The sequence below is a fragment of the Vigna umbellata genome, chromosome 2, assembly GCF_029865625.1.
Source record: "Vigna umbellata cultivar VRB3 chromosome 2, Vumbellata_1.0, whole genome shotgun sequence".
Lineage (NCBI taxonomy): Eukaryota > Viridiplantae > Streptophyta > Magnoliopsida > Fabales > Fabaceae > Vigna > Vigna umbellata.
This window is the reverse complement of record NC_142166.1, coordinates 50379846-50405433: the sequence shown is the minus strand read 5'-3', so window position 1 is coordinate 50405433 and position 25588 is coordinate 50379846. Positions and strand designations below refer to the sequence as shown.

Genomic DNA, 25588 nt, shown 5'->3' with positions numbered 1-25588 from the left:
TTGTATTTCCGTATTTTTCTTCTATACTTTCATTAGTATGAAAATTTTCACTTTGTCTTTCATAGATTTTAAAGTTAAAATTATATTTAAAATTGAATAATTTGAAAAAAAAATTAGATTACACAGATTCAAAGTTACTTTTTGGCTTTAAATAAAAACTTTTTTAATTATTCAAATCGGAAGTTGAAAATAACTTACAGATTATATAATATAAAAATTGAAAATAACCTTTTCAAAACTTTCTTCAAACAACAAAAAAATACTTCCCCATTCTGTAATTTTTGAAACCAAAAAAGACTTCTAGAGTATACAATCTAGAATATACATTTGACTTTGTATTTATGGGAGTGTGGAAAGAAAGTACCGAGATGCAGAAGAAAAGAAAACTTTTAGATTGAGTATTTTACATTTTAAAAAGGCCATTACAAAAATAGATAATAAGAGGTGCATCAACATTAACGAAGTGCAGAAAGCAAATTCGCTACGAAGCCCATTAACCGACTGTCCAAACCTTAAACTATATGGACCCTAAAAAAACACGAGAAAAACAATGTATAATAAAAACAAACAAGGTGATTATGAATCGTGACCGATAAAAAAAATTATTTACATATGTTTTAAGCTCTCTAGATTTGTGATAATTTAAAAAAATATTATTTTCTTTTTCTTAATTTTATAAAACCTTTCATCAATTTTAGATACTATCAAAAAATTAATTTACGAATTACACCATTTATATGATTATACAACCCTTTGATTTCTTTTCAAACGATTCGAATATTTTTCACATTATAGGGTCTAAAAAACTAATTTTAATTTGAAAAGACAAAAAAAAAAACTTAACTTTCAATTTGAAATACCGCAAATATATTAAAATTAATAAAAAGTAATCGTTCCGTAACTCTATTTTATTATTTTATTGCTACAAGTTCATTTTGGACCTTAAAGGAAGCAAAAGACGTGTATCAGTTTTAATTTTGAAACTGGACAGTGCCTTTAATAATCTCCCCACATTAAGACATTATAATAGCTATAATGTACCTGCACCCCATTGGCTATCTAAGTAAGATATACATATCAATCAAATAGGTCTTTTGTGGAGGACACTAATCTTAATAATAATTTTGTATCGTCTTAATTTTATGAAAGTGAGTAGAATTGACCTTTGAATATTAATTTTGATTTGACATGGTGATTTTTTAAGATAATATTCGTCACAAAAACAGTAGTATATTACGTGTATGAAGAGGTGTTTTAGTTTTGAATTAAATATATTATAATTTTTTTAATTTTATATGAAATTATAGTTTATTTTTCTTAGATTTTAATATATTTTAGTCTTTAAATTTTAAAAATAAGTAGATACAGTTATTTTAATTATGTTATTTTTTTTATATGTTAAAAGTGTTTTAGACTACTCTTTGAATTGTTAATATTATTTAATACATTTTTATTTAAATTTTAGTTAGAAAAATTGTTTAATAAATTTAAATAAATTGAAGATAAAAATATATTAAAATTTAAAATTGATAACGAATTTTAATTTTACATATAAGTTTTGAAAGTAAATATATTTAATCCTTTAACTTTGAATGAGTTTTACTCAAAATAGTTTGGTTCTTAAATGGGTAATCTTAATATATGAATTTAGATGAGAAATTTGATAGGTTTTATTTTAATTGAAGAATATAATGCGAGAAAACCAAAGTGAAAATGACATTGAATTGTAGAGGCGGAATGAAGATACTAGACAAACAAAACCAAAGTGGGTCTTAGGTTGACACATTATTGAGAAGAAACGTGACATGTTTCACTCACCTCACTCTGCACTTCACGCATTCCCATTTAACAGTATCACTCAGTGTGATAACCCTCCCACATGCCTATGTATTTTTCTTTTAAGATAACGATATTTGATAATATTTTAAAATCATCTACATAATTAATTAATATTAATATTAATATTTATAATTATTATTGATTATGAAATAATTTTAAATAATATAATAACACATACATGAATAATACTTTAAAGTATCACTTTTTTTTTTCATCACTCATTCTTTTCTTGACCTTTTAAAAAGTAGCAACCATTTCATGCTTACTAATATTATTGTTTTGGGTGTGAAATCAAATTCAACTGTTCACGTTGTGTTGTTCGATGTTGATATTTAGATATTTTTTACAAAGTGTTTCTTTTGGTGTTTAAATGAGTTGAAAGATATTTTTAGAAAAAACTTCGATACCAAAATTAATTAACATTTGACACATAACAATTATTATAATAATTAATGCACATAATTTATCTATTTATCTTAATTTTTTTGTTTTATGATGAATTTTTATTAAAATTGATCACGTTTAATTATGAGTAATCATATTCTACTTAATTTTAAGGTTAATTTATTATGTGATTTTTCATTTGGATCAGTCCAATTTATTATTAACTGATTTATTTATTGGCTGGTTAAATTCATTGTCTTGTTCATTAAATTAATGATTGGTTATTCATGGTTAGTTTAGATGTCGATGACTTGCACTTTAAGTTGTGAAACATTTATTTAAATTTATATATAATTAATAATCTATTTGACAGTTCAATTAGACTGATAAATTTGTATTCAGACTGATAAATAAGGACTCCCTAGTTGATCATAAACTGATCAATAGGTATAATTATAAATATATGAGTATATATTTTTTGTATAAGTTTTTTTATACTCAGATTTCGTCAGGAATGGTCAATGTATAATAATAAATTATATTTTTTATTGTTTAAACTATTTAATTATTGTTATTTCCCCGAGAGTCTTTGAATAGTGAGGTGCGTGGTCATCGCAATCAAACTCGGAGGAAAGTGTATTAATTTATTACTATAAATAAGATATCATCATCACCTCCTTAAAGATCTCCACGTTAAGCATTTATTTATTTATTTATATTTACAATAATAAAAATTAACACCAATTCATTTCGAACTTCTTCCTCATTCAATGCATGATAAGCTTAGCTTTATCCAGGGAAATCTATTTTTAATTCACAATAAAAACATTTTTATCCGTAACTAGCTTCATCCCCATGGACGAATAATTAATAATTTTTAAACATACATATGAATAAATTGAGTTCCAGAAAAGTATCAAAGTTAAATTTAATATGTAAGTATGCAACAATAAGTTTTGAAGGAGATTCTTCAAAAGAAAAAGAAGAAAATAATATTGTTTTTACTTCAATAAGATCATGGGAATAATCATATCATACTTCACATTTATTTATCTGTTGCTTAATACAGCTATATTATTCCATCGTTAAAAAATACAGCAATATTCTCCCGTTACGAGAAGAATGTTTCATGAACATTCAAGTGAAACAACTCTTAATTTTGAAATATATAATGCGAATACAAACAAATAAAAATAAAATGAAAACAGTGATAATCACAATTCGTTTGACGAGTCATTTTATTACAAATAATTAAGAATACAACAATGAAAAACTGGCTTACAGTTATTTTTTAATGCTATTATTTCATAAAATGTGACTTTAATTCTTATAAAATTTTAATCATGGTTTCATTTAGATTTTTATAAAGTTAAATAATTTTGGTTAAATCTCGAAGTATAACCGTCAAAAGCCATTATCATATTAATCCGAATCAGGTTATTCAAAATACTGGAGAATAGAAAGGCAAGACAAAGAAACATCATTAAAAGAACTAAGAAACATGACTTAATTTAATACCTAAATCAATCAGGATTTACGTTTTCGATTTTGATGCAAGTTAAAGAAAGTTTAGAAAAGAAACACGTAACAATGGTGGGAACTAGGAAGTGTCAATGTTAGGGAGCAAGTCAGAAAAACTAGTAAGGCACTGCTGACTCATTGACAGAAAGACTTCGCAGGTTTCTCGTGAGCCTCACATTGGAATCTGCCCCTTACTTGCCGATTAAAGTCACTGTGTTCAACTTCATCGCTTTCTTCTCCCTCTGTCAACCCTCTCCATTGCCACATTTCTCTCTAAGTTCTATTTTCTGCTCTCCCAGGCCCCACCTTCGTTTTCCTTCAACCAACTCTCAATTAGAAAAGTGGGTTCTCTAAAAAATCTGATTTTTTTGGGGCCCTTTTTCACTTGAATCTCCCCAGTTTTGATTCTTCAACTTATGGTGCAAATTGTCTGAAAAGTTAGGCGCTTTATGAAAGTGATTTAGCTCCTCTCTTCCTTCCCTCTTACAAACTCTGTACTCCAATTTTCATTGAGCAGAAAAGTACTACCAATCACCAAATCCCGAAAGGTTCCTTTTTCCGTCGTTCAATGGAGTCAACTCGTGCAACCTTTGGTGGCATTCTAGCTAAAGTCAGTGAGGGAACTGGAAGAAGCAGGAGAAGTGGGTTCTGGGGTGAGAGTACAAGGGGAAGTGGGAACACAAGGTTTTTAAGTGTTCAATCATGCAAAACTTCACAAACCAGTAAGAATCTTAGAAGCTCCAAGCCTCCTGGAGTTGCACGTGCTGTTCTCACATCAGACATCAACGAAGATTCGGTGGTAAATCAACAAATGCACACACATCATATATTGAAAGGAAATTTTTATTCAGTTTGGCGTGTCTGATTGTTTAATAAGCATTCAGTTTCAATTCTTAACCGCAGTGCTTCCTTTTAGGCATATCAGAGGGTGCCCACTTTTGAGACCCCCGAAGTGAACCCAAAAAGTGTGGCTTCTATAATTTTGGGTGGAGGTGCAGGAACTCGTCTCTTTCCTCTTACTGGCAGAAGAGCCAAGCCAGCGGTATTATGTGATTTTGAGTTGGAATTTTGTTGGTAACGGTTGCTATGATTGCAAATCTTTATGCAAAGTTTCTGTTTTTGAATGAGATTCTCAGGTTCCAATTGGTGGGTGTTATAGACTCATAGATATCCCCATGAGCAATTGCATCAACAGTGGCATCAGAAAAATATTCATTTTGACGCAGTTTAACTCTTTTTCTCTCAACCGTCACCTGTCGCGGACATACAGCTTTGGAAATGGCATGAATTTTGGAGACGGTTTTGTGGAGGTGGGTTACTGTTATGTTTGAAAGGAAGTTTTGATTTCTATTTTCGAAAACTGTTTTTAGTTTTTAAAATGCAACTTGCTCAGATAGTCAGTGAATGGTAATGCCAGACATACACCGGAGTGTGTAATTGAGGGAGAGGTTGAACTAGACGAGAAAATCTGGCAGCTGTGTCTGTTTTTTGGTTCTTTAAACACTTGTTTTTTACAATAATTTTCAGAACTTACTGGATGTTGCATGATAAACTGATTGCTGGGTGGTATGAAATTGTTTGAGAAAATGGTTTTTAAAACCAGCAAGTGGTAAGACAACCAAACAACATTCGTTATTTCTTCTGGAAAGTGCATTTTGCTACAAGTTTTATCAAGAATTGATTTGTAATTATATGTGAACAGGTCTTGGCCGCTACTCAGACGCCTGGAGAGGCAGGGAAGAAATGGTTCCAGGGAACAGCCGATGCTGTTAGGCAATTTATTTGGGTTTTTGAGGTAAAAACATACGATGTTGTGTGCTTGCTAAAAATACTAGTTTGATATATGTAGTAGTGAATGTGGGTCTGTACGATCTTGCAGGATGCCAAGAACAAGAATGTGGAGCATATATTGATACTTTCTGGGGATCATCTTTACCGGATGGACTATATGGACTTTGTACAGGTATAAATGGTATAAATTTTCATCTAACATTTCTAGTTTTCTGAAACTAATGTTGATTTCGATGGGGTCTATGATTGCAGAGACACGTTGACACGAATGCTGATATCACAGTTTCATGTGTTCCCATGGATGACAGGTATCTCTACGTGAAAATCTGCATGATTTGATTTCTTACAATAAAGGAACTCCACCTTATTCACAAGAGCTAAACATTCACTGAAAATGATATCTTTTTTGTTTTATCTTGAATTGAGTTTGGAGTTGATCAGCGTTAATTTTCTTGTAGCCGGGCATCAGACTATGGACTGATGAAAATTGATAAAACCGGACGAATTGTACAGTTTGCAGAAAAACCTAAGGGATCGGATCTAAAGGCAATGGTATGCTGATAGTATCTTGATTCTAAAGTCTAAAATACATACTTTTACTTGAATAATTGAGATTTTGATCTAGTTATTATCTAGCTGATAAATTTTCAATTACTGCAGCGTGTTGACACCACTCTTCTAGGGTTATCGCCACAAGAAGCAGAAAAATATCCTTATATTGCATCCATGGGTGTCTACGTGTTTAGAACTGAAACTCTGCTGCAACTATTAAGATGGAAATGTTCTTCATTCAATGACTTTGGATCTGAAATTATCCCATCTGCAGTGAGCGAGCACAATGTCCAGGTGAGAGGGAATTTCTCGTTGTTGTTCTTTTTTAAAATCTTTGAATGCCAACAAAGTAATCTCTTTTGGTCTACCAGTAACCTGCCAATTTTTTCTTTCCCTTTGCATCTCAGGCATATTTGTTCAATGACTACTGGGAAGATATTGGAACTATAAAGTCCTTCTTTGATGCAAACCTCGCCCTAACAGAACAGGTTACTTCAAATAGCCCATAATTTTTTAATGGCTATACACTTTGGGTAACTTTTCACGATTTAGAAGCATTGATTGTTTATTCTTTTGAATGTTGCTGATAATAGAAGACTTGAATATATAGTGTTGATAAAATGTTATTTTTACTATTGAACAAGTTTTCATTAAAAAGGGAAAGTGTAGTAATCCAATAATTAGTTATTTATGGTATTACTTGCAGCCTCCTAAATTTGAGTTTTATGATCCAAAGACACCTTTCTTCACTTCCCCAAGATTCCTCCCACCCACTAAAGTAGAAAAATGCAAGGTATGTCAGTCAATTATTACTAAGTTGCTTTGTGAGATTGGACTCTGCTGAACATGATGACACTGTTGATTTGATGTTTGCATATGGGTTGGTTTCATAGATTGTGGATGCAATTGTTTCTCACGGTTGCTTCTTGAGGGACTGTAGCGTTCGGCACTCTATTGTGGGAGTACGCTCACGTTTAGAATCTGGTGTGGAGCTTCAGGTAAACAATAATCTGCATTACCAAAATCTGTACTGCATTTCCACTCCAAATCGTAGGAATCAATTTTTAACATCCCTAACACAACTCCACCTCCTTGATTGACAACTTTTTATCTTCTGTTTTGGATCATCAGTGATAAATGCTTTATACCTTCTTGGATTTTGTTATCCAGGATACCATGATGATGGGTGCTGATTACTATCAGACCGAGTCAGAAATTGCATCTTTGCTGGCAGAAGGAAAGGTTCCAATTGGTGTTGGGGAAAATACAAAAATCAGGTGTGGTTGATTGAGTCTCGTGAAGAATTTCCTCTTATCTGTATTCTAACAACATTTAAACCATACTTACCAATTTACATGCCATAATGTAAAAAATTATTGGAACCATCCATTCCTGATACCCCGATTTTTTTTAAAGGAATTGCATAATCGACAAGAATGCCAAGATAGGAAAGAATGTTATCATCGCAAATGCAGATGTGAGTAGTGTTTCAACACGTTGCTTTCAGAAACTTCTGCAATAGACTTATATACTCTTATCTAGACTGATTTAAATCATTGATTTCTCAGGGTGTCCAAGAAGCTGATAGGGCCAAGGAAGGATTCTACATCAGATCTGGCATCACGATTACACTGAAAAATGCAACCATTAAAGATGGAACAGTTATATGAAGCATCCAACAGGCCTCTTTGTAATCATAGTATAGAAATAAATACATTCACTTGCGGACGTAGTCCTTGATGAAACGCATGCTTGTACATTACTAAGTTTCTTTCCATATATCTCAATAAATGATAGTCATGCCCATAACACTTGTAGGACACATCTAATACTTTAACGAAAATTACTACCCACTCCGCCCTCTACAATTATTAGGACACTCCATTCTGAGGATCAATCCTCACACAATTAAGTTACAAAGTTGCTAACTTTCTCTCTCTCTCTATATATATATATCTATATATGTATATATATATATATATATATATATATATATATATATATATATATATATATATATATATATATATATATATTGGTAGTTAAGACATATAACTCAGTTTCCAACGTTAGCACCGACACGCCATTGTGAGCCTCTGATTTCCTTAGCTCTATTCCATTTCTCGATGTTTCTGAGTCTGGCGTACATCTTGCGAATGTGGTTTAGTTTTTGAGACTGTTGAGCGATCAAAGTAGCCGTTGAGGGGCTTTCATCTAAGACCACCTCGTAACCATCTCGAAAGGAATCCATTCCTTGAGCTAGAAGCTGCCAGAACAAGCCACCAACAGCAGCACCACCACTACTTGCGGATGAGTATATTGCTGAATAAACCGTGTTGAATAACCGATCCCTTGGTGATGAGTTGCCACCGAAGCTTTTTGTGGAAATACCGAACTCCGCAAAGAGAACTGGCTTGTGAAGAGTGTTCTGCGCATCTTGGATGTGCTCATCCACCCACCGCTCTAAGAATGATATTTGTTCTTCATAACCTGAACTCGATAGCCTGCAAAGTAAACACGACCCATTCAGCTTTAACGACAAAATGGAAATCTTGTACACAACTGATCTGAATTTTTCATATAGCAATTTTGTTGATTGAAATAAAAAGTCTAACCATTGGTCTGGGTAGGAGTGAACTGTTGCGAAATCGATGCCGGGGATTTGGTTGTTTGCAATGAAATCAGTTCCAACATTGAAGTTTGGATTGGACTGAAGCTTTGACTGGCCGTAGAAACCCTCCAAACCTGCTTCCAGCAAGTGGTTTCCATCTATGGATTTCAGGTGAGATGCCATCTCAGAAATCCAAGCCTGTCAGAATGATTAATTCTTAAAAATTAAAATTACGTAAAAGATGATAGAACATGTATTACATTTTTCCTAGTAAATTATATGTATATTTACAATTTTCCAAGCAATACATTACACATGTACACAGATTATCTATAATTGCAGATTGTTTGTACATTGACAACGACTAAACTACGAAAAATACGAAGTGAAAGTACTATAGTTATCAAAAAATCAAAAAATAATTAACAATATTAACATGCAATCCATGTTCAAGAACTTCACTAGATGAAATTATGCATTTATAGAGTTTTAAAAATGAATTGAGCAATTAATAAATTGATTTGGGAAACGGAATTATGCATTTACCTGAACTGTTTTTCCTGATTGATCAGAAGGGCACCTAATCTCATTCATAAGTTCCCAAGCCATTATAGTTGGATCGTCTTTGTATGCAATTCCAGTGATGCTGTTACGTCTTGTAAGAACAGCCTATAAAACACTCACATAAAACAAACTCCAATGTTACATCTCTTTTTTTCACCAGTAGTACCAATTCTTCTGTATACAAGCCATTCATTCCACACGTTGAGTGCAATTTTAGGAATAAATAATATTAAAAATAAAATTTAATGCTTTTATTTATAAACATTTTTTAAAATGATAATCTAAGGCAATAATGAAAGACTTTTTAGGTAAAGGTGTAACTTGCGAACATGAATTCTCGGTAAGATTTTATAAATACATCAAAATATTTACAACAAAATCAATTGTGTTGGACTCTGTTGTAGAATCTTTAGGACAACAATACGTCGTTTAACTACAATAATTTGTCTTTAACTCTTTTTTCATTCTTCTTTGCTTATCTTTTTTTTTTATCAAGGAAAAAAAACATGATTGCTAAAACTTTAAAGAAAACACAACAAACCACATATTTCACAATCTTTGTTTTTTTTCCCTGTGTAGATGACAAATTATTCTCAGAGTCATTACTTTCTATCTCGATCGCACAGCACCCATCCTATTTTGTTGAAGCTTGTTTCATCAACAAGGATAACATTAACGAAAACAAAATAAAAAGATCATTTACCTTGATATGGTTTTTGTAGAATCCCTTGGCCACAGGATTTGTGAAGAAGTCATCTTCAGAATTTATGGACTGTCCCTGACTCCTTGCCCATTCTACGTACTGTTTCTTGCCACCCATGTTCTCATAGTTATTCACCAAACTCAGAACCAGCTTGATCCCGTATTTTCTTGCTTCCGCTATTGCGAAATCCAATCCCTTTTATTCTCAATCCAAGAAAACAGAGTTAACAGAGGGAAAATATCATCATCTGTTGGAAGTTCAAAATAAGTAGTACGGATTTCACTTTAAAAGCTGATTTTATAAAATTAAATTAGACTTAAATTACAACATGGCGTGAGTTAGATAGATGAAGTCTTGTAATCACTAAATTTGGTTAATATTCCGTTGTTGTGAAATTGAAAAGTGAGAAACTAACCTGGAAAACTTGTTCGTCGTAGGATCCAGGAGAGTATTGTAAGGGCTTGTAGCCGCCATCACTGAAAGCCCAAGTTCTGGCTATGTTGAGTCCATGATTTGAAGCCTGTTGAAAGGCTGAAGAGACTTTGTTTCTCTGAGAAGGATCAGAGGCAATGTACATAAGCCAATAGGCATTGAAGCCATTAGCATAGAAGGGGCTTCCGTTCAGTGTAAGTTGCACTCCTCTTGTTTTCACAAACCCACCACCATCATCTGCTTCTACACGGAGCACTTTACTCACATACAGAACAAAGAAAACCAAAAGCAACCCACGAAGCACCGCCATTCTCTCAACTTCACTCACTCTCGCTTTTCCCTGCCTTCTCGATGTGGGCTTTTAAATGCCTAGATTCTGTCCTTCTTTGTGGGGTAAGTTAGGAAACTTATTAAAAATAAAAATAATTAGCGTGATTTGTTACTCTTAAAAAGTGTGGAACACTGGATGGGGATTGAAATATTGAAATGCCATTAAAGCACACTGAGATGGTGGTAACGTGGTGGTTGAACTCGAACAAGATGAGACTCAAGAGAGTGGGCCTAGTGAAGAGTGGAAGTCGAAGGAGAAGCACCACAAACCTCACGTGTCACGGTCACTGTGGGTCCGTAATCACGGCCGTTGAAAAAAGACAAAACGTGTGGTTAAAATTACTTGCCCCGTGACTTGTGAAAACGTTATTTTTTTTATTTAGTTATTAAATAACTCATAGTTAAATCAATTGGGTAATACATTTTTAATTTTACAACAAAGGTTATGTTAATTATAATTTAATACCAACTTGTTATTAAATTTTCTATATAATTCTCTAGTTTAATACTAGTAGTAGTTATTTTGGTGATGTTGGGTTTCCAAAAAAGTAGAAAAACGACAGGCGCAATTTACGGCGTAAACTTGGTTGTCTTCTCCTTGCATTAGCTTTCGTTTTCGCACCGAAAGAAAAAAAACCCGTTTTATGACATTGTCATGTTCGGTAGACCTTAAATTTAATGATGCTAAATTACTTTTTCTTGTTTTAAAACAAATTCGTACGGAAATTGATATCTTTAATAAAAAGTTTTAATTGCAAACAGGTCAATTTTGAAGGAAAAAACTTATTTAACCTAATTTGATTTTATAAGCCATTGACTGCGATAAATTCATTTCCAAAATATTTATTAGTGGCAGAATATCAGGCCATAATTTCCTCCTTGATGGATTGACCCGGAATGCAAACAAAGAAAATATTCAAAAAGTGCAATGTAATGTAAGACCATAACGCAAGGAATAAAGTATCAAAAAAGCGATTATAGTGAAGAATATCATAAAATAAAATCCTTATGCTCTCTTTGTCACACAATCAGTTTCATAGTTCTTCAAATAAAGTGCATTAATCACAGTAACACGATTAAATTAAAAAATTATAATTTAATGTCAGATATAAATATTGATTTCATGAATGTGGTATGAATACCTCGTGGCATGTTTCCATTTTCGGGACCCATCTGATGAATCCCGAAACTTTCCTGGTTCATTTTTTTTTTTTAATTTTAATTTATATTTTATATTTTATATAATTAAAAAAAAAAAAAGGCACCGACGCGCTTCGGGGATTGAGCTAGTGAGGGTACCCTTAAGCTAGGGAGGGTACCCTTAGGACGTGTTTCTACAAATAATGGTCAATGGATTTATAGTGTGACTTGATATTGATGTGTCAGGTAAACACATTTCGATTTTTTGGATTTTTACTTTGTATATTTAACTCATTTAACCAATAAAAAACCATAATATCTGAAATCTGAAATGTGTTGTTTATATATCGTCCAAAATCATGTGATGATAATAAATTTATGATTTTTTTCTCTCGTAGCCGTTCGTAAAACATTTGAGAGGAAGAAAACTAAATTATTATGAAATAATATTTTAATATTATATTTTTTAAATGAATTCAATGTGATATTAATAAATACAAATCAAACTTTGATTTCTTCATTTAAGTTATGTTTAGTTGAACAAATATTGTTAACTAATGATATCATAAATTTATATTCTATTATTGAATACTAACAAAATTAAATTATATTTTCTAGGGTGCGTACGAAATTAATGTTTTATTGTGGCTGTGGATTTATGGTTTTGCAAAAGTAAAAGAAATAAAAAAAAAAAACAGATTTTTCATAGGATAGAGAGAACCCCACAAAGGTTTTCCTGGATCCGGTGTCTCCAGTTAAGTGGGCAAACTTTCGCCTACTGTTCCCTTTTCTTTTCTGATTTTTCTCAAAATTACAATAAAAAAAACTAAATTTGTATCGTTATTGTAAAGTAGTTTACATCTAACTCAATTTTTTAATTAAAATTGGTTATATTCTAACATTTTATTATATTTCTAGATAAATCTCCCATATCCGTTTCGTCTATTTTTATGCAATTTGGATATTTTTATTATATTTTTAAAATATATTGATATTTTAAAATATATTAAAAATATTTTTAATATATTAAAAGTACTATATTTTAAAAGTACAGTAAAATACAACACAGAAAAACTAGAAATTGAAAAAACCGAACTCATTTTTATCCTATTTCACAAATTATAGTCCTCCTTTAACTATTTATGTCGGTGTCATTCTTTTCATTGTATTTGAGAAGTTAGAATTTAGGAAATCCATTTTCTTAAATATTTGTTTATCCACTAATTTGTAAAAGAAATTAAAATATTTTAAAAATAATTTTTATTTTCACAATTGTCAACTCTCTTTTACAACAAGCAGAAACAAAATAAATCACTAACAGTCTATTCGGTGTGTGAATGTTGTTAGAGTTTCATCAACTTATTTCTAAAGTAAACACTCGTGACTTTGTATCTTTTTTACAATTGCAATCCAATGAGGATTAAATTCCTAATGTGTGAGTTAGCGTAGGTTTAATTTTTAAAAGAATAAAAAAATAATTTCACTCTCAAATGTGTAAAGAATTAATAATATTTGTAATATTATATTTACTCTTTGATTTACCATAAATTGGTTTTTAAAATTACATGTTAGTAAAAATTCACGGGAATTGAATTTGTGAAGTTCCAAAAAACGTGTCCCTAGTTCAATGAATTAAATTAAAATTTAATTAGGTCAAATTTTATACTTTTTTTTACTATATTTGGTCTATCTTCAATTATATTGTATTAAGTTAAGTCGACCGGTCATAAATTTGATTAAGAAAATGAAGAACAAAATTTGAAAAAAAAAAATCACGTTTACCAGTCCGATTTCCTTAATTTTGGACACTTGAATTGAGTATTTTAAGAAACGACTAAGAAGTTAAGTATCGAAACCTAACTTATAAATGGGATGGGAAAGATGTGATGGTTAAGGAAGGGCTAATGTCCCACAATAAGGACACCGACAAATTATATTCTTAAGGATGGGCTAACACCAAAGAAGCATTATTAAATACAAATATGTTGATAGTTACTTACATATACTTTAAAAGACGTTTAGGTCCACCACATCACATGCCTGGATTTTCTGAAAAGGCATGTCTTAATTTGGAGCCTCTATATCATATCATGAGATTTTTTTTCTTGATAAAAAACATTAAGAGATTAAATAGGGTTAAATTCCAAGTGGGCATCTCCCAGGACTCCATTGAGCCCGTTTAAAAAATGGGTCGCCCATTTGAACAAGGCCCATTGGAACAAGCCCGCTACAGAGTCAAACCAATTGAGATGACAAAATATTGACTTTTTCTTCCTTTACTTTCTATAAGAGAAAGTCTAGACTAGGATTTTTGAAACAAATTTATAAACACATTAAACGAATTTTAAGAATTATAGAACAGTTTTCTAAAACATATGAGATACTTTTTACAATAAGCTTTTTGGAACAAACTTTATAGAATAAGTTATTTGTAATACTTTTTTTTTATGTTTTTTTTTCTGTAGTAATGATTGTAGAAGTGGTGTGGTGGACTGAAAGAATGTATTTTAGTCTTTTTACGTCATGGGTGCATAGTCAGTGTACTACACCAACCCAGTCATTTTACAAGGTTATAAGTTATAAGTGTAAAAAATAAAATAATTTGATTACTTTTTGGAATAATTTAATGTATAAATGTTTAAAAATATATATTTTAATATATATATATATATATATATATATATATATATATATATTATAATTAAGTTTGATTTTAAGTTGGAAGAAACCAAATTATTATATTTTAAAAAAATTAAAATTAAATTGAATCAAAATTTTAAATATAAAATTTAAATTAAAAATAACTGATATAATGTAGTAATAACACTGACATAATTATTATGTTTTTTTAAAATAAAATAAAAATTTAAAAGATTTAAAAAAAATCATAAAGTGACTATTATACGAACGCATAGTCAATTTAACTGAAATTACTAAACTAGACTATTTTAAAAAAAATAAAGATTTAAATTAAACAAAAAAAAGTAAGAGACGAATTAAATAAAGTAGACAAATAAAATAACCAAATGTATAATTAAGTTTTTAATCTTTTAACCTATGAAAATGAATAAATTATATAATAAAATGTGTCATCTAATTTTAAAAAATGATAAATACTCAAATGTAAAATATAACATTTTAAACATTAATTAATAAAATTTAATAAAAGTTTCTATATTGATGAAAATTTACTTCCTCGAGTGCTCTGAGATTTTAAAAAATAAACTGTATGTACAATAGATAGAAAAAATAAACATTTTGTAGTGTATATAAGAAAAGAAAAAATTAGTTTTTAAGTTAGTTTATTAACGGGTGTGGGTTTACATATTTAGAACTGTAGTACATGCTACTTATTCATATTAGAATATCGAACTATTTAACTTTTAAATTAACTTCTAAAATTTATTTTGTTAATATTTAATTTCAATTTTAGTAATAATATTGCTATGTGTGGTTTTAACAATGACTATTAAATGTATATTTTAGTTTTCGAATTTTATTCCCTAAACGAATTATTCTATGAATGGTTACTAAAAAACTTTCTGAATATACATTTTTTTTAAAACTCTAATTTTTGTAAAAATTCAAAATTTTAACTTATGCATGCCTTAATTTTATTTTATATAATTTTTGTTTATTATTTGTCTCTGTTAAAAGTACCGAGGGAAAAGATTATTAAATCATAACTATGTGAACTTGTTTTATTACAGTGGTAAATAGCAAGTGATATATATGAAAAAAAAAGGAGAGGAAGTTCTTATAATTACCCCACTATATAAAGGAAGAAATGAATTGCAGTGAAAGTAAAGAGAAGTAGCAGTGTGTAATTGATTGGTAGGCCTAGGAAGTATCAGAAAATGGCTGTGATCCCATGTCACTGTTACCGTACCGTCGCATCAGACAAACCCTACCTCTCCGGTCACAATCTCCGCCATCGCGCTCCTTTCCCCTCCTCCTCCGTTTCATTCCGCCGCCGAATATCGTGCGTCGCCTCTCCCGCAGTCACTCGTAAGTTCACTCTACTCTTTTTTCTCCATTTCCGATTGTAATCGCTTTCACATTCTCACTCAATCTTCACTTTTCGACATTCACATAATCTAGTTCTAGTTCTCATTTCACATTCAATTTGCTTCGGATTAGGGTTTAAGAAATGTTGAGTGTTCCATGTCATTCATAAGAACATTTTGATGGTTGACACTGATTTTCAACTTTTGTTTGCGATTTTGAGAAGTGGCTAGCAGGTCATTGGCTTCTCACTTCGGTTCTTCTGTTTTGCAGAGAAAGTTGCGTTGAAAGATTTTCTTCACATAGATGATTTTGATAAGGACACTATTTTGAAGATGCTGGATCGGGCCATTGAGGTAAAGGCGTTGCTTAAATCAGGGGACAGGTCCTTTCGACCTTTCGAGGGGAAGACCATGTCGATGATATTTACAAAGCCGTCCATGAGAACGAGGGTTTCGTTCGAGACTGGCTTTTCGTTGTTAGGGGGGCATGCCATATACTTAGGACCTGATGATATCCAAATGGGCAAGCGAGAGGAGACTCGTGACATTGCTCGTGTTCTGTGTCGCTATAATGACATCATTATGGCTCGTGTTTTTGCCCATCAGGTATGCTCGTGACTTGTAAGTGTGAGTTACTTATGGTTTATTTTGTTATTGGGCTGCGGTTACTCCTGTTTGTGGTTAGTTTTTCCCATTTTCTGAATTCACAAATTAAATATTCAACGCGACCTGCACGAAATGGTAGAATGAAAGTGATTTGTCTTTCTTAGGGATGGAGCGTGTGTGTTCGCAATGTTCCTCTGATTTCAAAACCAACATTGAGGAGGTCAATAAACTTAATTTGGATGAATTATGTTAATTCCAATTCATAAACAGGTGGGAAAGAAAAAAGAGAAGCTATACCTTGTACTCAGATGCTGTTAGTTGCATAAATAGAGCAGTCTATACTGACTTTTGGGATAGAGTAATTCACCCGGTGTTTTGATGATGTCATTAATTCTTGAGCTCCACTGGGATTTGTTGTAATGCATAAAACTGCAAAGAAAAAGCTTGAGTATAAATCCCTGCCAGGTCATTGCCATTGCTTGTGGTAGACAAGAATTTGTGTCCCGTGCCATTGGTAATTTGCAGTGTTGGATTACGTGTAATACTAACAGAAGATCTTGAGATGAATTAACAGTATCTAGCAGGAGTATTTTTCACTAATGTTCATGTCTCTTACAACTTTAGCAAGCTTAGTTCACAACGAAAGAAGTTGTTTTGCGATTGTGGGCATTATGATGTTGGGCTGGGAAGAATTTTTATCTGCTACGAAGATTGTGATCAATCATTCTGAGAAAAAAACTGGGCATTTTTGGTTTACCTTATCTCTTTTTTGTACAAAAAAAATTGCAGGACATACTTGATCTTGCAAAATATGCAACTGTGCCAGTCATCAATGGGTTGACGGACTACAACCATCCCTGCCAGATAATGGCTGATGCCCTTACTATGATTGAACACATTGGTCGGTTTGAAGGTACCAAGGTCAGGTTATGTTACTTGTTTTTGAAGAATTTGCTTCTTCCTAATTATAGGTGGCATTATCAAGGGATTAGGTGTCTGACTATATTCTGCAATACAAATGTCAGGTTGTCTACGTTGGAGATGGAAATAATATTGTTCACTCATGGCTGTTGATGGCATCTGTGATTCCATTTCACTTTGTTTGTGCTTGTCCGAAAGGATTTGAACCTGATGCAAAAACAGTTGAGAAGGCAAGGAAAGCTGGAATCAGCAAGATTGAGATAACTAATGACCCCAAAGAAGCTGTTAAAGGAGCCGATGTTGTGTATTCAGATGTCTGGGCCAGCATGGGGCAAAAGGAAGAAGCTGAACACCGGCGCCAAGTGTTTAAAGGTTTTCAGGTACTTTACATGATATTTTCTATACTATTTTCTTTCAGCCACCTAATCAAATGGTTAGGGCAGAAACCATATGTTCAGTTAAAAATAAATATTTTATTATTTGACAGCGGTTATGTCGTGTTGGAATGTTGTCAGAATTGGACTTAGACCAACTGGTCAGACTGGAAACTGGACAAAACCAGCCCAGTATAATTTTGAAAACCGGTCTTGTAAAGAACCTGTGTAAAACAGTGGTTAAAGCTGTTCGTCTGTAGGAAAAATCAATATTACAAGGATCGACAGTTTCATTAATTATATTTATTTTGTTTCTAATTTTTTTGTTTTTTAACGTTGTTTAACATTTCACATTAAAGATTGTAATAATTTTTAATCATCACAAGTTCAAAATTATAGATAAAGCGTTGAATCTTGAATGACTCCCTTCACCGGTTCAATTTTAAAAACTTTATATATAAAATGTGCTGTATTGGAATGGCTTTACTTTGGTTTTGTTATTGTTGACTTGAGATGGCAATTGTATTCTGCAGGTAAACAAAGATCTGATGGAAATGGCTGGTTCAAAGGCATTTTTCATGCATTGCTTACCAGCGGAAAGAGGGGTGGAGGTGACTGACGAAGTTATTGAAGCTCCAAATTCAATAGTCTTCCCGCAAGCTGAGAACCGAATGCATGCACAAAATGCCATAATGCTTCATGTTCTCGGCAAGTAGAAACATTAGCTAGCGTACACTTACTGCAACAGTTAGTTTTTGCTTTCAGCAGTTTGTTCGCTGTATTATTAACTTTGGAATTTTGAGTGCTTCGGTATTATCTATTAGCTCTTTAAGAACAGGTAAATCGTAATAAAATGGTAGCGGTATCTAATTTCTTTTCCTCTTATGCTCCAAGTTTGGTTCTTTATTTGGTTTAATTCCTTTGAAGTAAAAAGAGTGCGCTAGGTCCAGTACAAGTTTAGCTATCGATTACAAATAGACCTTTGAAATGTATTATGTATTAGAAATTAAAATATATAATTTGAATATTTAAATTCTTCTTTTACAGCCATATTGAGATTCTTTTACTCATTTCTTATTAAATATTTTCTTTTAATCAGACATTTTATACACTGCTTTTGCATTTAATAAAAAAAATTCTCATTCATTTTATTGTTTTCTTTTATCTTTATTCATATAAGCGGTTTTTTTACTTTTTATCTCATGGTCTTTATTTATGAAAAAAAATTGTTACTAGTTAGAAACGGTAAAAGTGATTGTAAATTATTTTCAAATGTAGAATTTAACCGTGGTATTGTTTTGAAATATTCATTGTCTATTTTGTTGAGGGAACCACGGCATTGGTATTTTATTAAAATTTTAATTACACAAAATACTTGTTTTGAATAATAAATGCTAAAATTGAATTTGATAAAATGAATACATATTTAAATATTATTATAAAGTAAATTATTAACTTCTTTAATCATATCTATTACTTTTGAAAATTTGAATTAAATATTTGATTTGAGAAAAGACTAGCTTCAACTATAAATTAAATTTTTATCTTGATCATATCTATGGTAAAACACACCTTATTTAAAATTTTATGTTTTTATTCTATAACTATTATATATTAAAATGAACCGTGGTAAAAAGTCAAATTGTTCCAATTTTATTTATTATTCAGTTTAAAATAGTTTCGATGAAACAGCCAGGGGATTTTAAATTGAATGGAGAGAAACTCGTATTAACCCTTCCCACGAGCAGTGTGCCCGGCTATTGGCTGAACAAAAGCCACAAAGTAGACCTCCTGTTAAATGTACACAACGGTTCACAAGCATAGAATCAAGTTGGAGATCATCTCAATCCACAGTTAAAGTTTGAAGTAAGAACTCAAAAAGTTAATTAACCATGTCTTAAAGTGTTAATATTAGAGTAGGAGAGAGTTTCATAATTGCCCCCAGCTCAAGTACATTGAAGACTCAAACCAGATTGAATTTTCCTGAAAAATATATAGCTTCCATAACTCGTGTGGCTGTCATTTGAATTGTCAGTAAATGAATAATAAAAGACAGCAAAAAGAAGAGCAAAAGAAAAAATCGGTATAATATAACCAAGGCAACACGAATAAAGGGGGCAAAATTAGCCACTATATTCATTTGCATGCATCTGTGTAGGCGTGGGAAGACCCTTGATCTGCATCTGCTTGCACATCCATTGCCAATTCTCTAATGTCACTTCACCACCAAGTGACCGGATAACAGATCCACCACTGCACGCGCCTACTTTGCAGCATTCTTCTAGTGATAGACCCTTGATCACTCCATACAGAAATCCGCTAGCAAAAAGGTCCCCTGCTCCTGTAGCATCGCATGCCTTCGTTTCCCCAATGGCTGGGACTCGTATCATCTGACATGTAAAAGGCTTAGTTTATGTAGTTAATAATTTGTCTTTGACTTTTCAACACCTATTCTAGAACCCTAGCAGGCGCAAAGACCAAACAACAAGAAAGCAAAAGCTGCTGAACTTATCCCTAATATTTTTAACCACAATGTGCTTAATGTTTGTACAGTTTGTACACCTTCATTACCTCCCTTCCTCTTTTACATATAAAACTTTCAATAACAAATTCGTACAAAGTAAAAAACTACGCAAATGTCTAGCTAATTATGGCATCTTGAGGCAAATAACAAAAGGTTCATGGTGGGAGAGGAAACAGAGAGAATTGGGAAAGGAGCCAAGCAGGAAATGTCACAGAATGACATAAAAAAAATTTGCATACCTCCTTTCCATGTTTAGCAATGCACCCACTAGAGCCCAATGTCACCACAGCCCATTGGCAGTATTTGGAAAGAAATTCTACAGCAGCTATAGAATCAGCATTCTGTTCACCCCTGTAATCCATGGTAAAGTAAATTGATATCACTTATTTACAAGACAAAATTACATGATACATAATTAATGAACAAAATTTCTTCATTCACTAAGAAACTGAAGATAAATTATATTTTCAATAATGCTGGGTGAAATGCAAACGACAGCCACCTTAAAAGCTCAGCTGCTTCATCCTCATTGGCAAAGCAAAGGTCTATATTCCCAGATTCCAGTAGCTTTAGAAGCGGTAGTTTAAAGTTCCTGACCATCTTGTCAAAATAAAGAGGTCATAAGTGAGAAATATAATATTTAAATAAACTAAGCAGAAGACTTCTTAAGAACTAAACTTTCGTATTCCTATTTATAACGGTAGTCATCATGAGCACTTTCATGCATTAATATTTGAGATTATGCAGAAAAGAATACAAAGTCTTGTGCGTATAGCAAAAACAAACAAAAACAAATCAAATATGTTTAGTAATTATTTCTGTGGACTAACCGACTAAGAGTTATAAGACTTAGCAGCACTTCATAAACTCGGTTTTATCAAAACAGCCCTTTTTGAGTTGATATGTTGGAAATGGAAACTCTAATCACAAACTTCCCAGGCTCAAGGAAGAGAACGTTTTTAAATACCTCAAAACTGGCTAAATCCAAGGAAATAAGAAGGCCTTCCTGTTTGGCTAAATGAATTGCTGCTTGAATAACTTCCAAGTTGAGTATTGCATATCTCAACACCAACCACTGAAACGTAAGTATATAAAAACCAAGTCAACAGAGATCCTCTAGGTGATACATTATTAGTGATAGATGTAGTACAATGGACAGAAGAGCAAGCCATGTTAAAATAAATCGGATTTAACATGAAAAAGCGATTCAGCCCCTAAAATCTAATATAAAATAAATCCCAGTTAACACATTGACAATTAGAAAAACATAATTAATAAAATATAAAAATATCTAGAATAGGGTACCAAAGAAAGGTAATCAACCTTGGATCCCATGAAATCCTCTTTCATCAACTCTTGAGCCTTGCAAAAAGGAAAAAGAGAGCATATATCAGTCAAAAAACCTTCATAAAAGACACCCTGATTTACTCTCCAAGAATCCAGAAAGGGTGTTAGAATTACCTGAACTTTGACAGCATTTGAGAGACAAGGTCGCATTGTACGGTTGCCCGACTCATCAACCAAGCAAACACACTGGTACACAAAACCCATTGTTATGCTTTATGGTAGGGTAAATCACATCTTGAGGTTACCTTAAATTCCTTGGATACCCTTTCTTTATTACTCCTATACCAATACTAATATTATACTAGTTTCATCAATTGTTTGAATACATTATTTTGAAACTTATTCTTTAAAAAAGTAGAGTTATGCATAATTACAGAGACAAAAATTAGATATTGCGTCTTTCAAGTGTTGTCTGAACTTTTGTATGACTTTTCCATCAAAATTGAAATAGTATCTCAGTAATCCGTGAAGTTTGTCTTAACGGATCCCCCGTGAAGTAAAAATTCAATTTTTTTTGTAAGTTTTTTCCTTCCAAGAAATTGGGGAAGTGTTGGTATAATTTGCTCTACACAATAGTAAGCACTCTAAGGGAAGTTTGTACGTATGAGGTGAGGAAATAGGAAACCTGTGCCGTGTGTCCTTGCTTCTTGCGGAGTCGTGACAGGTCGACGCCATTGGAGGTCATGTTATTAACAAAAAGCTGGCCTTGTTCGTCGTCCCCGTAGGCTCCAATAATTCCGCTTGAAATTCCAAAACCGCTACTGAGCCCGCGAATTGTGTTGGCAACGCTGCCACCGGCGAGAGTTTTCATGGGAGAATGAGCGTCGTGGGAGTGGGTTTTAACCTCGCCCAGTATGCCATTCAGTTCTTCAATTCCAACCTACAATGACATTGATAGAAAAATAATTTAGTTAACCGCGTTTATGGAGACAATTGAGTTGGATTACAAAGCGAACAAACCGGAACGGAGCCACCGCGCTCGCCGGAAATTTGACGGAGAAGGGACCAATCGACGGTGGCAACATTGTCGACGAGGGCGAATGGCTGGAGACCGAGAACCAAGGGCGCGTGGCGGGAGTCGTGATTATGGTTTTGGTTTTGGATTTGGGATTGGGAAAAGGGCTCGGCACCCATTGATTACTGTGTAAGAAGTGTTAATTGTAAAAGCGTGTATGGGAGTAAGTGTAGTTTGTTTTTATGGATCTATGTTTCTGAATTTGCATGAACGCGCCGTGACATTTGCATCATTGGGCTCTCTCTCTCTCTTCCCTCTGTGTAAACCCTTCTCTTTCCCTCTTAGCAAAGTCTCCCAACAAGATTGTAATTTGACCCACACAATTACTTTCCTTAATTTGACAAAATCTTTATTAAATTCCTTAATTATCATTTTTTTAATTAAGTCTTACTTTACTTTTTAAAATTTTATTTTATTTTTATTTCATTAAATTTTAACTTCTTACGTATTTTTAATTTAATTTTTATTATTTTTTTACTACTTTTAAAGTGTTAAGAAAGGAAATATTTTATCATTAATATAAAAATAATATTAAAACAATTAATATATATATATATATATATTAATCATAACACTATTTAATTTATTTTATAAACAAAATAATAAATATGATAACAACATCTCACTCGATTAATTAAAAATTAATCGTGAAATATTTAATTAAAAAATATAAAATTTATGACTATTTAATATACGAAAATAATTAATAAGGTCTCAATTAAAATTACATAAATTTATAAGAAATTTAAATTTTAATTAACTTTTTATTATTAAATTCTTTACATTATAGTAATGTTTTTAAGTTAATTTTTTACTGTATTTTATTTAGACCAAAACAATATACAAGATATTGAGTGAAACAGTTAGATTATTTGTAAGTGTATAATTCACTTACCTAATATATTTAAACATATTTATAGATAGAATAATAACATATAATTTATCTTGTTTTTAATATATTTCTTATAGCTGTTTCTAGAATAATAATTACTCCATTATAAAATAATATTATAAAGAAACTTTTTCATGATTTTTTTAATATTTTTATCATTTTATACTTAAATTATTACTGATGGAAAAATAAATATTCATATATTATGAATAAAATTAATTATATTGGTTTTAAATTGCTTAAAAAAGGAAAAAAGTAGTGATAACTGGATATTTTATATTATTTAAAAAAGTTATATTATAATTACTAACTCAAATTGTAAAAATATTTTATTTTATTTATCTTTATATAAAAGTATTTGTTTGTGATACTAATTAATATAACAATAAGTTATAAGTTTATAAATAAATTTTAATTATTTTTATTAAAAATGCAAAGATTAAAAGTAAACTTTGATTGAAAATTTTTATAAACTTCTTCAACAATCGTTTGGTCTGAAGGTAACACTTCTTCAGCATCTGGTGCAATTGAAGATCGTTCAGTTTCTTCATCAACTGCATTAGAAGAGAACATCCGCTCAATTTCTTTACTAGGTGCACTTAAATATGACAACCGTTCATTTTCTTCTTTCGCTACATTTGAGGATGACACCCGTTCGGTTTCTTCATCAACTAAATGCCTATCTTCACTTGACAGCAACAACACGTGGTTTGCGCCATAGTGACACGCATATGCAGGGCTTCTTCCTCTCGGCTGCAACACATGTTCAGATACACATTCACACTTGTCCCGCACTATCTCTCTGCACAACTCCTCTTCCACTCGTTCTAGAGTACTCATCAACACAACAAGATCGGACTCCGAATCACATGCCTCCTGAGCAAGGTTCGTCGTCTTGTCATTCTTGTTCTTCTTCGCGACTTCATTGTGCCAACACTCTGCAAAGTAGTGCCCGAACTTGTTACAGGTGTAGCATTGAACACTTCTTTTGTCCTTTCTTCCTCTCGTTGGCTTTCCGCCTCTTTTGTTTTCGCTGCATTCTTCTCCGACGTTTTCATAAAAAATGCTCATGTTTCTTCCTCCAGATCTGCCTCTTCCGCTGGGTTTGAAGGTGCTTCGAACTTGTAAGGCCTGATTCGAACCAAGACCTACTTCATTTTCTGCTTTCTTTCTTTCAAGCAAACATTGTTCATGAGCCTCCAGCAAGTTTTGCAATTCTTCAACCTTCATATTCTCCACACCTCTGCATTCTTCAATCGCTACAACGATATGATCGTACTGCGGAGTTAGCATGCTCAAGATTTTCTCCACGATCTTCTTATCTTTCACCACTTTGTCGCACGCTCTCATGGCGTTCACTACCATTTGGATTGTTCCGATATAGTCAACCACAAATTCTTGTTCTTCCATGCTCAAGAGTTCGTATTGTTGTTGGAGCGACTATAGTTTGATCTTCTTGACCTTGCCTGTGTTGTCGTAGCCTTCTTGAAGGATGTCCCAGGTCTGCCTCGCCGTGCCTGCCTTCGATACTTTCTAGAAGATGGTGGCTGACACGCATTAATGCAACAACATTCGGGCCTTACAGTCTAATCTTTTATTTTCTTTGTATTGTCCCTTTGCCTCTTCAGAATCACCTCTCGATAGTTCCTTGAATCCCTTCTTGACTACCTCGTCCACCTCTTGAAAACCAAGAATGCCATCTTTCTTAATGCACCAGTCGTCGAACCCCTTTCCATCAAACACAGGAAAATTACTGTGTATCACGCCAGCCATTTCTTCTTGATCGGTTTCTACTGATCCACCAGGTTTTCGAAACTTGCTCTTGATACTATTGTTAGGACTGGAAGGTGTTTGAGAGAATGGAACAGAGAAAGATAGGCAGAGGGAGTAAAAACAGAGAAAGAATAACGAGTGTTAAATCTCAATAACCACAGTGAATATATGTATATCAAATACAGATAAAAACGTTAGAATTTAGTTTGATTTATGACAGTAAGGTGTTGAAGACCCCAACACTGAAAATCATAAGTCCTAT

General features: G+C 32.3%; 3 protein-coding genes across 3 annotated transcripts; 2 read left to right on the top strand and 1 right to left on the bottom strand.

The window, feature by feature from the left end:
• Positions 1-3860: 3860 nt before the first annotated feature.
• LOC124829044 (glucose-1-phosphate adenylyltransferase large subunit 1-like) lies at positions 3861-7896 on the top strand. The gene is made up of 14 exons (XM_047302480.2): positions 3861-4543; positions 4661-4786; positions 4881-5054; positions 5447-5539; positions 5624-5707; positions 5788-5843; positions 5994-6087; positions 6196-6381; positions 6495-6575; positions 6794-6880; positions 6981-7085; positions 7258-7364; positions 7504-7564; positions 7656-7896. The coding sequence occupies exons 1-14, from the start codon at positions 4313-4315 to the stop codon at positions 7755-7757; spliced, it is 1587 nt and encodes a 528-aa protein (XP_047158436.1). The 5' UTR covers positions 3861-4312; the 3' UTR covers positions 7758-7896.
• On the bottom strand, positions 7785-10929 carry LOC124829045 (mannan endo-1,4-beta-mannosidase 7-like). The gene is made up of 5 exons (XM_088107351.1): positions 10381-10929; positions 9966-10160; positions 9245-9367; positions 8703-8896; positions 7785-8591 (listed from the first exon to the last, which is right to left on the bottom strand). The coding sequence occupies exons 1-5, from the start codon at positions 10705-10707 to the stop codon at positions 8144-8146; spliced, it is 1287 nt and encodes a 428-aa protein (XP_087963477.1). The 5' UTR covers positions 10708-10929; the 3' UTR covers positions 7785-8143.
• A 4733-nt stretch (positions 10930-15662) lies between these two features.
• LOC124829046 (ornithine carbamoyltransferase, chloroplastic) lies at positions 15663-18655 on the top strand. The gene is made up of 5 exons (XM_047302484.2): positions 15663-15875; positions 16146-16480; positions 17270-17401; positions 17506-17781; positions 18309-18655. Exons 1-5 carry the CDS (start codon positions 15725-15727, stop codon positions 18489-18491), a joined length of 1077 nt encoding a protein of 358 aa, XP_047158440.1. The 5' UTR covers positions 15663-15724; the 3' UTR covers positions 18492-18655.
• Positions 18656-25588: the final 6933 nt, after the last annotated feature.

Coding starts and splice junctions, on each gene's coding strand:
- LOC124829045 (XM_088107351.1), bottom strand. CDS start 10,707: ATGGCGGTGCTTCGTGGGTTGCTTTTGGTTTTCTTTGTTCTGTATGTG. Junction 9,368..9,965: donor TCTACAAAAACCATATCAAG/GTAAATGATCTT, acceptor AGTGTTTTATAG/GCTGTTCTTACAAGACGTAA. Junction 8,897..9,244: donor AATCAGGAAAAACAGTTCAG/GTAAATGCATAA, acceptor TCATTCTGACAG/GCTTGGATTTCTGAGATGGC.
- LOC124829046 (XM_047302484.2), top strand. CDS start 15,725: ATGGCTGTGATCCCATGTCACTGTTACCGTACCGTCGCATCAGACAAA. Junction 15,876..16,145: donor CGCCTCTCCCGCAGTCACTC/GTAAGTTCACTC, acceptor TCTGTTTTGCAG/AGAAAGTTGCGTTGAAAGAT. Junction 17,782..18,308: donor AAGTGTTTAAAGGTTTTCAG/GTACTTTACATG, acceptor TGTATTCTGCAG/GTAAACAAAGATCTGATGGA.
- LOC124829044 (XM_047302480.2), top strand. CDS start 4,313: ATGGAGTCAACTCGTGCAACCTTTGGTGGCATTCTAGCTAAAGTCAGT. Junction 7,086..7,257: donor AATCTGGTGTGGAGCTTCAG/GTAAACAATAAT, acceptor TTTGTTATCCAG/GATACCATGATGATGGGTGC. Junction 7,565..7,655: donor TTATCATCGCAAATGCAGAT/GTGAGTAGTGTT, acceptor TTGATTTCTCAG/GGTGTCCAAGAAGCTGATAG.